Genomic DNA, 15,715 nt, shown 5'->3' with positions numbered 1-15,715 from the left:
TCCTGTTTCTTTGTCTCTCCCAGCTAATACAAGAGTACAACCAGCAGTTATTCATGCAGGAGAACCCCGTATTCCACAAAGCACAAGACTTCCAGTTCCAGCCCAGTGAATATGACGCGGTGAGGCTGCAGCACTGTATAAATACATGCACACTGTCTTTAAATGATTCACATTGTGTTTGCATATAAACCTGTTAACACTGCAGGACATCCTTTCACTCCACAAGATAATGATCTTTTGGCAAACATATGTGCTTCACTTATGTTGGTGAAAAATGGCAAATAGTAAATACCATACAAGGTACATTATATTTTCTAAAACATACTTGACATTGAAGGAACACAGATCTCAATAGCTCTACGAATTGCTGCAGTTTGCAGATCTGTAGAGCCAAAAGTAGCAGTTTTAGTAAAAGTAGTATTGTGTACTACAGATTGACCAACAAGGGTTATTTCATGGATGATGCTGATTGTTTCGAATCCAGAGCAACTGAAAGCTCTGCTAATATATAAGGATGACGGATTTTGATTATTTCCCAAATTATGTAATTAAATTTAGTCCTAACTCTTTTTTTTTTTTTAACCAGAAACCTTTAAGAGAGCAGTATAGTCATGTTTTGTGCAATTATCTCTTTGAATGTACTCTTTAGGCAGCTGGTTGGCCAAAACAAAATATCGGCCTGTTGTGGAAGTTTAAAGCTGATAAGTGCAAAATAAAAAAATGCAAATATCATCCTTATATAAAGTTTATTGGCCAACAGATATATTAGTCTATCTCTATTGTGCACAGTCACTTTCTTTACTTTTTGTTTCTAATTTACTTTTACTAGTTTTGAATACCTCTTTGTTCTCGCACATGTTCTTTCCCTAATCACAAGCAGGTTTCTTGTTTGTCAGGCATTTCCCCATGTTTAATATTTTATGGACACCCATCAATAGTCTTTTGAACAGGCAGCGTGGAAACCTGAAATCCAATGCTCTGATCATCTCCATCAGTAGCTCTTTGTTTTGAGTCTGTTGAGATGCCATGTGGTAACTATTCAAGACAGAACTCTGTAGTTAACAGCTGTCTAGTTACAGCATGACAAAGGCCACATGAATCTTCTGTCTTCAAAATGATTCACTTTAACATTTATAGATGGGTCAGCTGGGAATACTTCTTTTTATGTGCGCAGATGTAATTGTGTAAGATTGTCTCAACCACTCAAGAAAAATTATTACTATTAGCAATCTTTTCTACAAGATGGAACTAACTAGTTTATATTATTCCATATTATATTATTATGTGCATTGTTTATGTTCTTACAAAAAATTTATTCTTAGTTTACTTTACAATAATTTACTTTCACTCAAGTAGTATCTAGAGGTGGGTAGTAATAAGTTACATTTGCTTGAGTAACAAAGCTGCAGCTTCCTACTTGAGTAATAATTGTACTCAAGTAATAGTACTCAGAACATTAGTTTTTCTTCTTCAGATATGCTTTTTTATGTTGATCATTAAAAAATATGAGATTTTGTGCATTATTTAATGTTTTGTCCTTCAAAATACATTTACTATAAAAATTATAAATCTGATTTTTAAGTTACTTTTACTAGAGCAGGACTCTACTTTTTTTTACTCTACGCACCTCTAGTAGTATTACATAGTACTTATGGATGAGAAACATTTTGCATGTACTTTGACTTGAGTTCACCCGTCAGTCCTATACACTGGTCCTGTCTTCTCTCCTGGTTTAAGTCTTGTCCCTGGTTTCTTGCCTCTCATTAATGTATTTTGTTTCAAATCTTTATTCTCAACTTAGAATCTAACACTTTTCTTCCTAGTGCCTTTCTATTCTAGCCCTGCTTTTGACTAACTCTTCTCCCAACCTTTTTTCCACTAACCCTCCCTGTGTTGTTGTGTGGCCCGGTGCTGTGTGTGCGTGTGCGCGTGTGATACTAGACTCTGAGCTCGGTGCAGCAGTTGGTGGACATAGAGCCGTCGCCCGTCAGTGCCATGAGAATGACCCTGGCACAGGTAGTCCTCACTGTTGCTATAGCATCTTCATTACAAATACACAGTCCATTCACTCCTTAACAAGTGAACCTATTTCATTTTATTGTCATACTTCTGACTCCTGAATTTAGGATGTCCAGATTTTTGTGATTATTCAGGTCACAGCATATTCGTAAGAACTGAAAATCTGTAGTTGACAGTTGACAATTTTAGTTTCAATTCAACCTATACTACAAAAAATAAACCTAAACCTTTAGTGCCTTTTTATCTTGTTGTTAATGTTACTTTAACTTTACTATCATGAGAAACTTTGACTTTGTGAAGCTGGTCACATACTGGTGGAATTAACACATTACATAAAAGGAATGAAAGAAAATGAAGGATTTTGCCATTGTTTGGTCATGTGTCAATAATCATAGGGTTACTGTGATGTTTCTTCTCACAATAATGGGAACAGAAAACTTTGATGTTGCGAAATCCCTACTATGAACTATTACTAATATGCAAAAGAGCTATTCAGGGTTTTTCAGTTCCACATCGACATCGTCACCTTAAAGTTCATATCCTTTGTAATGTCAAGTTGTTCCATTTGTCTACATTCAACAATGTGGACAAATATTTTACTCTTTCAGCCCAGCAATATTAACTACCCACTTTCTTAACATTTACTCATATGTCTAGACATAAACAGAACCTTCTGGTAAATATTCTAATTACAATTACTGTATGAACGATAAATGTTTTCCAGTACTGGCTCAGATAGACTGTTAAGAATAAGTAAGTATATTTATAAAACTATCAGTAGACTTAAACTAGAAAAATAGTGTGTTAGACCAAAAGTAATTGTTTATAATTACTACTGCCCCTTGTGGATGGTGTTATTATGGCAGCTGGAATGGTATTGTACAGTGAAATGTGATTATTACATAACACTGCAATAAACCTTCTACTGAAAACAACTAACTACATTTTGCTAACAAACAAATCTTAACATAACATAAATGTCCGGTACAGTGCACTGCATAGGACTTTTTTTTAATGACATACTGAAAGAATGACAAAGCTACTTTTTAAAATCATAGATATAATAATCTTCCCCAAAAGCATGTTTTTGTCATTTTGTTTTGGCTTCTTTACCTCCCTTTCACAGTGTCTACAAAACGACACAGTTGAACAATCTTCTTAATGATAGTTATTCCAGGTAAGGTAGTTGTTGTCATAGCACAATCCTATAATTTGATATAATTTGGTGCCAATGTGCTTAAAATTCACATTCAAGCATTTTTATAGCCTGCTGCAGCCTACCTGAAATTGTTACTTTCCAAATAAACAGTTTATTATAAAAAGGCGTATTTTAGAATGTTCTGCTCATCTGATATGCTGTGTTGAATGGAGATATAATTAAGATGTAAATCTCTTGTGTAATGTGTTCTGTGCCTATACTTAACTGGATTTATGTACCTCTGTCATTGGAAAAACTCATAATTAATAGATTTTGTGTGCAGAGAAACATACAATTACAAAACACTGCATACATAGTTCTTCTAGCACACTTTCATTATGAGCTTGTGGTAATGCTGGCCTCTTGAGTCTAGTGAATACACATCTAGATAAATATTTTTCTTTTTGCTCACTCAGTCAGATTTCTTTCCTGTTTACAACTTGCGCAGGTGTCTTGCTTATACTGCAAGCAATTAAAGCTGTGCCAGAGCTGCCAGTGTGATGTTTGTGTACATGAATTTAATTATCTGTGAAATGGATGAATAATAAAAAGGCATATACTTGTAATTGATGTCAAATGGCACAAAGACTTCTCAGAAAGATTCACCATATTGTTATTATGTAAAACGCGGGGGAAAATAGCACAATGCCAAAATCTCACATGATCTCACGCAGTCATGCCTTCCCTCATGTGGTTCCAATAAGAGCAGAGGGTGAAAACGGTAGAGCTTCACAACACGCCATATTAATTACGTGCAAAGGAAACATCTTCTGCTCACAGTTCAGTTTAGCTTTAATTAACAGCTCCTGCCTCATGCACTGATGCCTGACTATAGGTGGCTGAATAACCAATCGTGTGTCTTCTCCCATTTGTGACAGAGCCGCCAGCTGGAGTCCGAGACAGGGACCACGGAGGAGCACAGTTTGAACAAAGAGGCCAGGAAGTGGGCCACCAGGGTCGCCCGGGAACACAAGAATATTATACACTACAAGAAAGTGAGAGACTCCTACACACGTACCTGCATGCATTCACACTATTACAAAAACACATTTTCAACTGCTAAATGAATTTGGGATTGGGAAGTTGGGATGATGAAAATAATATCTAAATACATAATTTAATTTTGAAATGAAACAAATCAAAGTTAGTTCTGATATCTTTTTTGGATTTATATAGTCATTGTGGTCAAACCCTCCGGTGCCACAGTGGGGCACCAGTGGCAAAAACTGTTGTTGTGTCTTTTAGCAAGACACTTCACCCACATTGCGTAATATGAAAGTGGTGTGTGCGTGTGTTTGTTGTGGTGGTTGGAGAGGCTGGTGACTTGCTGTCAGTCTGCCTAAGGGCATGTATTTCAGCTATCATAAACCACTCTAATTATGGTTTAATTTAATTTCTTTGTAGTCTTTGGAGGACTGTGAGACCCACGGGCTGCCCACCACAGAACAGGGCAGAGCTGACTTGGAGCTGAAAATTGAAGACACCAAAGAAAGCATTCGCAAATCAGAGGTTTGTGACTTTAAAGTCTGTCCAAAAAACTGAGCAAGAAATCAAGTTTGTGTTGTGTAGCAGCATATCTGCTGCAAAAAAGCACATAGGATACAGGATTTATGGGAGTAAGTGAGTAGGTGAATCAAAGAAAAGGGGAGAGATAAATAAGAAGAAAACTATCCCCAAAGCCATGTATTCCATCATCTGTTCACAGTGTCTCATTTCTATGCATACACTACTACTTGTATTCCCACAGAGATAGCTATCACACAAGCATTGACTTGCCCAGATTGAGCCTTCCCCACTGCATATCAGATCAATGAATGATCTGTTCAAGTGCATTCTTTTTCGTTGATTTTGAGTCTTCGGTAGTATAATTCTACTTTGTGGTTTTGTGAATGTAAATTACATTTGTTCTTCACATGTAATTTCCATCAAACATTTCTAGCACCCCCTGCTGACATGACTGCACATGTTCTATTTCTGTCCAAAACGTACAGTATGTGTCTGTGTAATTCATTTGTAAAAAGTCTAATTTTGTTTTTCAGGTGTCTGTCCTGCCTTGACTTACTCCTGTCTCATTCCCTCTCACTTTGTCTCTATTCATTGCTCATCCATGAGCAGCCCTAGCCTGAGTACGATTATGAATATTTAATGTGCTCATCTGGTGCAAATGGCTTTATCACAAGCTCTTATCAGAGAGTTATTGAGCGAATGATGGCAGTGCAGGGTTATTATCCAAGTTACTGCAGCATCAGATGAATGCAAAGGAGATATTCTCATTTTTGCATTAAGCTTCATTTTCCCAAAGCAAGTCACATGTCTTCCATTTAGACTTGTTAGCATGAATAGAAAGGTGAGAAAAAGAACTTTAAATGTCACATTTTAAGAATTTTCAAGCCTATTTATTTTCTCAAGCACATAACTATAGCTGAGTGTTATTTTGATAATAGTAGGAGATTCACATAATGGGTGTATGCCTGTTAACCTCACACGAGGAATCTCGTTCTTGAAGGCTAATAATAACTGTATTATTTTAAATGTCTTTTCTGTCACTATTAAAGAAATCCATCCCAGCAAAGAGTTGTTCTTAGTGAAAAGCTCTGTTGCTACATACAATCAACTTTTATATTGGGTAACAACTAGCTAGCATATAACAAGTAACCTCACAGTACCAATTAGTTTGCACAATTGCATTGAATTATTATCACACATTGGTTCACATTCCATTCATTTCATCATAGCTTTCATTTATTGCTTTATTATAAACCCTAGTGCTGAAGAAGTAACATATTCTCAATTACCCAACAATAACGGAGATGGTTTGACCTTTTTCAGTGCTGTGTTTTCACGTTGCGTTGCTCTTAGGAGATGACAGAGCGAGAATAGTCCTAATGAGCTGTGGAAGGATATTCTCAAACGAGCTCCTTTAGACAATCTGCTCATTAACAACTTACTTTTATTCAACTTAGACCACTTTTCGCTTTAAATAAAGCTCTATCACTGACTGGCCTGACAACAACTCTTATGTCTATACTGGTATTGTTTACTTTATCATTTAGTAAGAGAACAATCGCAAATATGTTTTTTTTTTTTTTACAATAGCAGCCAGAAGTTACTATACATTAGGGTTGTCAAAATGGATACCCAGATATTAACTGAACTAGTTTACGCCTTTGAACAAGTATTGATACTGAAAAAAGGCAAAGTTGGACCATTCCTGAATAGCTTTAGAATGATCTTGGACTGCTTAAGAGTTTGTATAAGATGACAAAGTAATAATAAATACAACAATATAAAACAATATTGAAAATGACATGTTACTGCATTAAAGTGTGTTTTCATCGTATTTGTGGTAGCGAAATCAGTATTGGTTGTTTTGCCTTTTTTGAGTTTGAAATTTCAATATTGTGACAACACTCTTCATAAGAGCTCTACTGCTCATTTGATAAAGACCTTAGATTAACCTTAAAGCTATGTGTGCCAGAAGTCGCATGAGGTTGCCACATTTGTGTTCCAATCATTTGATAAAGAACTGACCCATAAAATAACAATATAAGATGTTGGATTGAAGTCCAGATGTAAAATTGTATGAGGCTGTAAGCAAGGTCAAGTTCATTGTTTTTTCTTTACTGTCGTCACGAGCAGTGTCAGCCTTGAACTGTTTCTATCGTCTTGCTTGCAATGGCTGGATCAAGCAAATACAAAGCACTTAAAATATGCCAGTTTTATGGATCAAAGCCAGGAGTCTTGACAGCAGATGTCTTTCAGAGCTGTCAGTGGGAGATATCAGCTTTCCCTCTGCCCTGCCAGCACTAGACAGAAAATGATGGAAGATAAAAGAGAGTGGAGGGAGGCTGCGTGGATTCAATGTAAATCCTTGGGGTTTTCCTCCTGCTGCTTAGAGCCTCAACATGTGGTCTTGTTAGGAAAGAACACAACACATAAAAAAGAATATATATCACAAATCACTAAGCACAACAGTGTTTTATAGACTACAAATATTCAAGAAGACAGCCACAATGTTCAGTGTAAACTTGGCCATGTAAACAGATTTTTTTCACATAATTCTGATTAGATTCCTCATTTTAAGTACATTTTTTATAAGTAATTCATTTTTTTCTTTTCAAAGACTATAAAGTTAAAAGCTGAGGCACGACTGGACCTCCTGCGGCAGGTTGGTGTGGCAGTGGATACCTGGCTGAAGAGTGCTATGAACCAGGTATATAAGCTCTACTCTCCTAATGCATGTGTGTGTCTATTTGTCTGTTATTGAATGCTACACATGTCTTAGATAGTCCTTTTTGTTTTGCCAGTGTATGTTTTTCTTTAGTATTTTATAACGGCTCACTGTCTCTGTGCATGCTGTAGGTGATGGAGGAGCTGGAGAATGAACGTTGGGCCAACTTCACTTCCCATGATCCCTCACTTTCGGTAAAAACACATCCCCTCACTGTGTTTGATCTACTGTTTTGTTACCACCTCACTGAAGAAACATACTGTAGTTGAAACATGACAACTTTGTGAACATGGTGCTTTGTAGACTCACAGACAACTGTATTTCAGACACACTTTTACTCCTTTCAGAACCAACAATTTTATCATAATTTTATCAGAGATATCCTGTCTTTCAATAGTTCAGATTATGAAAAAATAGATTTTAACTAATCTCCCTGTGAGCCAACCACCGCAACTGCTTCACAGTCACTATAAACCGTGAACAGTCATTATTATTCTTTCATTTAGCTCATTATTGAAACTCATATTTTTACTATTTAAAATCTATTTCTGGTGTTAATTTTAATATTTGTGCATGAATATATTTATACATGTTCCTTTTGGGGTGACCTTTGGGACAAGCGAATGTCGGCTAGCAAATCTAAACATCCTCTACTGCAGCCAATTGGTATTCTGCTCACATAATATTGCAGCTCACTGCTAACACCCAGATAAAAAAGTTTGGAGACTTAGACAGAGACAAATAAAGGAAGTGCCAAAGTGGAGGGATGAAAAGAATGAATGGAATGATATAAGGTAGTGCAAAGAGAGAGAGGAGAGGTGGTGTTAAGAGGAGACTCAGTGACAGGTGATGGAGATGTAGTGTCTTAAATTAGAAAAAGCAAGAATATTTTTTTCTGAATGTTTGATAATAGCATTGTATCATGATTTGCCTTCTTAATACTTATGGTGCAGCAGATCAAATTGTTAAAGTTAATTCAGACTATGGATTCAAGGACATATTACACAGGCTTTTAACAGTGAAAGGGGCTGGGAAACATGACTTTAAATTACAAGGTCCATAACTGGGAAAGAAATGTGTAATAATAACTGCACTTTGCTGATTAGTAGGAGGTCGAATTGTACCTGACGGCAAAACAGAGGGAAGCAGACGGAGGGAAATAATGATTAGGAACAAGGCTCAGACAAGCAGCAAGAACAGGGAGCACTGTCCAACCTGTTCTATTCTACTTTAATTAAACCCTGCAGTATACAGTGGTGACACCTACACAGAGTGTCTGCCTCATCTCCCCACGCAAATAATCACAATAATAACTTGAAATAAATAAAAATGTGAATGCTCTGTGAGGTAATTACTGAGAAATGTGTATTCTGCTTCTGCTGGTAGTTTTCAGATCAAGTGCAGGTTGGGTGAGGCAGTTTGCTGTTTTGATAAATAGTAAATATACATTGATATGAACAGCATACAGAAAATGCTTATATACATTTTAAATGGGACCTATTATGACAAAGTTGTATTTCCATTGATTCATGCATGTTTGAGTATTTTTGTACTGTTTTGCATTTGAGGCTTGAGGGTTCTGAAAATGTCTGCTTGCTCCACCTCCTATCTCCATCCACTTCTCTGCACTTAGTTGTGATTATTCTAAAAATTCAGGCTCCGAGTGATACAAGTTGGGTTAAAAAATGTCACACAGACATTTTTCAACTATGTTTTAGTTTAATACTAATTAAATACATGAAAAAGCATGTGTCTTCTTTAAAGTTTATGTACATACACTGCACATAGCATTAGTATATATGTTAGATTATTGTTTGCACAGTTTAGAGAGATTATTCCTCATAGACTGATCTGTTATGAGTTTTCTGTGTCAACAGAAACCTGATGACAAAACACTACAGCCTAAAATCCTTTGTTATGGTGGGTTCAGTTTACTGTGTGATGGATCTTTCTACTGCCTTGATCACATGACCATTGAAATTCAGTTTGAACAAAAGAGGGAGGGGACAGATCGTTTGAAACTCTACTCTCGTTACACCTGTTTCGAAAAGTCCAAACTCAGACACAGACCGCAAACCACAAAACAACAGGAAAAGGTGAGTTTAGAGATCAAACTTTAGGCTGGATTTGCTGACAGGCTAGTGGAGGGAATACATTTTGAATGCTGCATAAATGTATCTTTCTGTTGTAAAGGTGAAGTTACTGCGCTTTGCCCTTGGAGTTATCAGAGCTCTTAATCTGTGTTTGTTTGTGTGCTTTTATAACAGGGCACTGTGGACCTAGAGCGGGAGGACGGTGAAGAGTGTGAAGAAAACATGGAAGTGTTTGATGACAGCAGCTCCAGTCCCTCGGGAACACTTCGCAACTACCCACTCACCTGTAAAGTGCTCTACTCATACAAGGTAGAAATACAGAGGACAATTATCTTCAGGAGGGAGAGGAGAAAGAGAAATACTTGGTCAGCTCTAATTAAAATGTGGATTTCTTATAGGCCTCACAGCCAGATGAACTGACCATCGATGAACAGGAGATGTTGGAAGTCATTGAGGATGGGGACATGGAGGATTGGGTCAAGGTTAGACTTTGTTTTATGCCTTCTCTTAAAGCAATAGCTGTACAGTTACATCAGTTGGCTTAGCATATTTTGTCTCTTCTAACACTGTTGTTTTGGTTGGTGATAAGCTAGTTGGCTCGCATATCTAGCGTCATGTAGGGTTGCTATGGATACAGGAAAAACAAACTGCTCAACTCGAACAATACAATATCCTTAACTTCTGTCCTTTGAAACGCACATGCTGTACTTCTTAGTTGGTCAAAATCCCCAAAATAATAAGTAAAAAACTGAAATAATATAATAATAAAATAATAATAAAACTGCCTAATATGTCAACTAGTCCGCCACAAGAACAGCCAAGCACAACTGTGGTAACCACTTTAAGATAATTAATATACAGATATTAATATAGTCGGAGAAAAAGGTGATTTAGTGTTTAGTTCTACTTTAATTTGTTACTGTTTTACATCATTATATTATAAAACACACAAAACAATTAGTTAAAATTAATTTATTTAAATTAATTTATCACTGACTTTTCTTACTCTGGCTTCATTACTGATTTGATAATTCTCTTCTTTAGGCTCGGAATAAAACGGGCAAAGTGGGCTATGTCCCAGAGAAGTACTTGCAGTTCCCCGCCTCCAACAGTCTCCTGAGCATGCTCCAGTCCCTGGCCACACTCGATGCCCGTTCTCACACCTCGTCCAACTCAACTGAACCAGAGCTGCACTTGGGTTGCATCAATGGAGACACTAACAGTAAGTAACAGTAAATAGTGGTTTATGGGGTTTGTTTATATTTGTACATTTGATTCATTCCAGTGACAATACTTATTCTTGCTGTCTCATACTATTATCCTGTCCCATCTGCAGTGGTTTACGTGCGTGCACTTTATGACTACGAGGGCCAGGCGGATGAGGAGCTCTCGTTTTCAGAGGGAGCAGTGATTCGTCTGCTGAACCGCGACACACAGACGGATGATGGCTTCTGGGAGGGAGAGCTGAACGGGAGGGTGGGCGTGTTTCCCTCTGTCCTGGTGGAGGATGTGAATGAGAATGGAGAGCACAGTGGGAGTGGACTTGGGGACATACAGGTACACTAACATCTCATTGCCAGTACATATTTATTTGTGTTTATATAGCGCTTGCCAAGCTCCTCAAAACACAGGGGGACAATAATTATTTATTCACTCTCCACACTACTAAACTACTACTATACTATAAGCTACATTCAGGCAAGGTGTGTGAAGTGTCTTGCCCAAGAACACACTCACAGTACTGGTCACAGCTGTGATCAAAGCCCCAACCTTTGGATTTGTGGGAGGTCTCTCTAACCACTGAGCATCTGCTATTATCACCCAAACTAAGTAACAACTAAGTGGACAGAGAAGAGGCAACAAAAAATAATTATTTCCATTTGATGACGATTCATGTAAACTTATCTTAACATTGCCTTTACGACGGAACTACAGTGAGCTGCTCATCCTGAGTGTACACTTTAGTTGGTTAAATCCACCTTGACTTACTCAGAGCATCATGGAGACTGGCCAGTAGGAAGAAAGAAAAGAGAGGGTGAGGAGCGTCTTTTAATCTTAGTTGAATTAAACCTAGAAGCACTGAATCACAATATGACAATTTCTCTAAAGTAGTAGATGGTCAGGGATAAGATCACGATTGGACTTTATCACCATATTGCCCAGCCCTATAGCAAAGGCATAAATAACAAAAACAAGATTATTGTAAGTATCCGTACTCTGCTCTTTCTCTCTCTCTCTTTAGCTAAATTTCCCTGGTCTTATCAGCCTTTCCCCCGGGCAAGCACATACTTCTGCTAACAGTCTATGCATGTTACATTTTCTCCCCCCTTCCTCGTCTCCTTCCTGCTCCATGTTGAGTGTGTCTCTCAGCAGAGCAGAGTTCAGACATTAGATCACAAATGCCATGTTCCTGATAAAAACTACACTGTAATCAAGTGTCCGAGGCCTTATCTGTGGCATAGGGATCTGCCCTGTTTGGAGCAAAGGAGCAGGAAGGATACAACCTCTCCCTTCCTATGAGGCCAGAGACATAACACAAAACACTCATGAACGTGTGATTAAGTGAGCACCTACTAAAAGCTGTTTACATGTTAAGAACTGTACCTCTATTTCATTTTGTTGTAGATTTCTCCATGTGCAAAAATGCTTCCTTGCCTGCCTCCTCTTCCACTGTACGATCAACCTCCCATCAGCCCTTTCACCAGCCCTGAGACCTCCACTCCTCCTCCACTACCGCGCTCGCCGTCTACTGCCCTCAATGGAGAACACAAGCCCCCGCTGCCCACCTCGTCACACAAGGGAGCCCTATCCTCCCACAGTAAGACTTCATATATCAAATCATTCACCAAGGATTTACGCCATTTATCCTGTATCTCTTAAACTACTAAAATCCTCTTGTTGAACAGATCAAAGTTCTGGCCGGAGTCCAGTGTCTCCAGGATTTCCTCAGACTCAGCCGCTTCGCTTCACATCTGAAGGCGGTCCAGGCAAATTACGACCAGTGAGTGTTGAGTCAATAAACAGACTGCAGTCACTCACTGTTTATCACACGCCTTTATTTTTGTGGCCAGACTAAATGCGGTCTCACATTCCTCCTGCCATAGTGTTGTATACAATGAGGTTTTACACTCTACAATATAATAGGACTGTCAATATTTATTGATTTTAAAATGAAAAGGGATTGTTAATAACGATAGAATAGCTGTAAAAATTTGTATAGCAACAGTTTTTTTAATCTAATTTTTTTTATTTATTTAAATGAAGACAATATATAGAATTACTGGATGGATACTCATGTAATCATGTAATTAATCATGTTCAAACCAAAGAATAGATTTCACTGAAAACAAGTGAAATGCTAATGTACTCACAATTACAAAAACATTTTACATTGCAGAAAAGTCATTAATATTAACCATTTCTGTTTTGCTTCTGATTATCCAAATAGAAAGCAGAATTATCTCCTCACACTGCATTGCCAAAAAAACGCAGCTGAAACCAGTAATTGTTTTGTTGCTTTTAGAAGTGCAAGTTTATAATAATCCCTCATGAAAAATAAACATTATTATTCAAAGGTCCTATATTACATAAAAATTGAGTCATGTGAGCTTTTATCAATGTTATGATGTTGTTACTTAATGTTGTGTTTTGTGTCATTCACATATTTAAGTAACCCTTTATTATTAGTGTCAATCTCTACATCTCCATCTCCATCTGTGTTTTGTTCAGAAATAATTGGCAAATTCTAGGGTGAAATAATTCAAATGATTCTAGTTAAGATGTATGGAGGTTAAAAGCACTTCCTGTATTATCACAATACATCACAAGGTGGAACAGAGTGTTTTCTGTTGGCAGGGTTTATGTTTTACATATATGTGTGAATAAAACAAAACAACTCCTGGTGTGTTTGACATGAGGAAACAACATTATAACATAAAAAATGGTGTAATATAAGCGTTTTAACAGGAACACAGCTAATATGGCATCCGTTTCCCCATTGCCTTTAATGAATGTAAACTAATCGTTTCCTCTGCTACAGGTGCGCGCTGCTCCACCTCCCCCCAAGCAACACGCGCGAAGACAGCAAGACAAGAATGACAAAACAGAAGAGGTGGAGATCACACTGGTCTGACAGACTCTACACACATCAAACTGAACAGACATGATGGGACCTACAATAAAATGAACAAAATCTTCTCTGTTGAGCTGATGAGAGCAGCGGATATTTCCATCCTTCAAATATACCTTCTTCAGTGCAGAAGTAGCCTCCCCCCTAGTCTCTACCTTATCTCTCTCCTTTTGTTCTTGCCTTAAAGCATTACCTCGTGGGGCAGCAAAACACAGCACACTGAAGACAAGAGGAAGACTTGAAAAATGAAGGAACGTACTGGAACCAGTGTGGCTCCCTCACCATATTATATACAGTAGTCCTTATGTACTCAATGTATTAGTACAAACCATAACTGTCATAGGAATGTTATACACAGCGTTTCATATACACAAATGGGATGTCCGGTATGTACTTTTCTCATATACTTAAAGGGCATTTGTAAATATGTTAAAGGGGAGATGTCACTCTAGGGTAGAGGGAAGAGGAAGGCTGGATCCTTCCTTGTCCTCTCTACCTTTGCCTTTTGAACTGAGCTCATTATTTCTCCTCGTGTGAATCATTGGTGGTCGTATAAATGCATACACAACATTACAACATTGCGTGTTTATGAAAGGAAATTATATCAGAGACACTCAAGTGTTTGGCAGTATGGGTATTAAGACAAAGAAATATTTAAAGTCAGTGCTTGGAGGCCGGTGATTGGTATTTTTGAGATCAGATTTACATGTAAAGCTTTTGTACATCTTCAAATACATTTCATTTATTGTAACACAGTCTGTGTTTAATATATCCAAACAGAGATTTCTTACATGTGTTTTTATACAACAAAACTATACAATTGTAATAATGCATCAAGCTTAAAACAAAAGCAAAAGACATTCAAATGGCGCAAGTACAATTCTGACATTTTCCTCCTTTTGCTCTTGTAGCCTTTAAGCTCCCTACCTACAAGGGCCGTGTAGCACTTTTATTTATTTGTAACTCCTGTAAAAGTAGCAGTACTACAACAGAGCATAAGAATACACAGAACATAATTATTAAGTCTCTTGAAGTTTTTCTGTGGTCCTTATGTTGTGGCAGATCCTTTAGTTTCAGTGTGACTGATCATTTTTATATCCTCTACTCTTGTGAAGAGAATGAGATCATTGTGTATGGTGTAATTTGGTGTTTTCCTAAACGTGTAAGAACAAACTAATTGACCATTTATTTGAAATTACGGGTGGATGTGTTTTTGGTCTGAAATAAGATATTGGTGTATGTTTGTGTGACGAGACGAGAGGAACAAATGTTGTCTGTTTGAGTCACTAAAGAAGCCTGGTCCAATGGTGCACAGTTTCAACACTGAAGTCTTGTGTGCTGTGTTAAACTAGTTGATTTGAAATGTGACTAGTTTAACACAGCACACAAGATGTGCTGTGTTAAACTAGTCACATTTAAAATCAACTTAAAGTGACTAAAGCTGCTTATGCCTCAGCATCACAGACTTGCATTTCTAACTTTGTTTCTAATAGAGATGCTAGTTTGCAATATGGACCTCAAGGAGCTCAAAGTGGCCCTCAAAGACTGAAGATGGCTGAAGAGTGGAGAAAAGTACAGGAGCTTGGTCAAACATCATTGTGCCCATGCCCCCTCCCTCTGCTCCAGGCAGCCTCTCCTTGATCTCCCTGAGATCTGATTTATAATAGTTTCAAACTTGTTTTGAAGTTTATGGTTTACAGAAATTTACAACACGACGTCCCTACTTTGTTGTATTAATTTATACTAAGTTTTTTGTAACCTTTTGCCACCACCATGTCCTTTCTAAAGCCACACAGTGTTAAATCATTTACAAACTCCACAAATGCTCTCATATGAAATAATTTTATACTGATATTCATTTGGACAGCTGTGCAGATGCTGTTGTTACCATGTGGTGGAACAACTGGCCTTTCCTCCCCTCAGACTGTTGCCATGGTGATAATAATTAGAGCAGGTGTACATGTCTATCTGCATATTATTGGCTGTATAAAAAGTTTGTATTTATTGTGTACAAATGTTAATTAAAAAATCTGAAAAAGCTCTTG

General features: G+C 37.5%; 1 protein-coding gene across 2 annotated transcripts in view; it reads left to right on the top strand.

Moving 5' to 3' along the window:
- Positions 1–15,710, top strand: part of LOC110174255 (F-BAR and double SH3 domains protein 2) — a 31,216-nt gene extending 15,506 nt beyond the window's left edge. Inside the window, exons 10-22 of one of the 2 annotated variants that reach the window (XR_008631485.1) lie at positions 24–119; positions 4,096–4,212; positions 4,622–4,726; positions 7,341–7,430; positions 7,580–7,642; positions 9,716–9,850; positions 9,940–10,023; positions 10,586–10,763; positions 10,878–11,098; positions 12,167–12,359; positions 12,448–12,542; positions 13,581–15,003; positions 15,061–15,710. Coding sequence is in view for 1 of the 2 variants with exons in the window: in XM_020940320.2 (XP_020795979.2) it covers positions 24–119; positions 4,096–4,212; positions 4,622–4,726; positions 7,341–7,430; positions 7,580–7,642; positions 9,716–9,850; positions 9,940–10,023; positions 10,586–10,763; positions 10,878–11,098; positions 12,167–12,359; positions 12,448–12,542; positions 13,581–13,673 (1,470 nt within the window). In the remaining variant the exon portion in view is untranslated. Of the gene's footprint in view, positions 1–23; positions 120–4,095; positions 4,213–4,621; positions 4,727–7,340; positions 7,431–7,579; positions 7,643–9,715; positions 9,851–9,939; positions 10,024–10,585; positions 10,764–10,877; positions 11,099–12,166; positions 12,360–12,447; positions 12,543–13,580 lie in introns of both variants that reach the window. The other variant, XM_020940320.2, reaches the window with a different exon arrangement.
- Positions 15,711–15,715: the final 5 nt, after the last annotated feature.

This window comes from Boleophthalmus pectinirostris, unplaced genomic scaffold (assembly GCF_026225935.1).
Source record: "Boleophthalmus pectinirostris isolate CB_2022bp ecotype Guang Dong unplaced genomic scaffold, ASM2622593v1 HiC_scaffold_9, whole genome shotgun sequence".
Taxonomy (NCBI): Eukaryota; Metazoa; Chordata; class Actinopteri; order Gobiiformes; family Gobiidae; genus Boleophthalmus; species Boleophthalmus pectinirostris.
The sequence above is the reverse complement of the archived record's forward strand: the minus strand, read 5'-3'. Positions and strand labels throughout refer to the sequence as shown.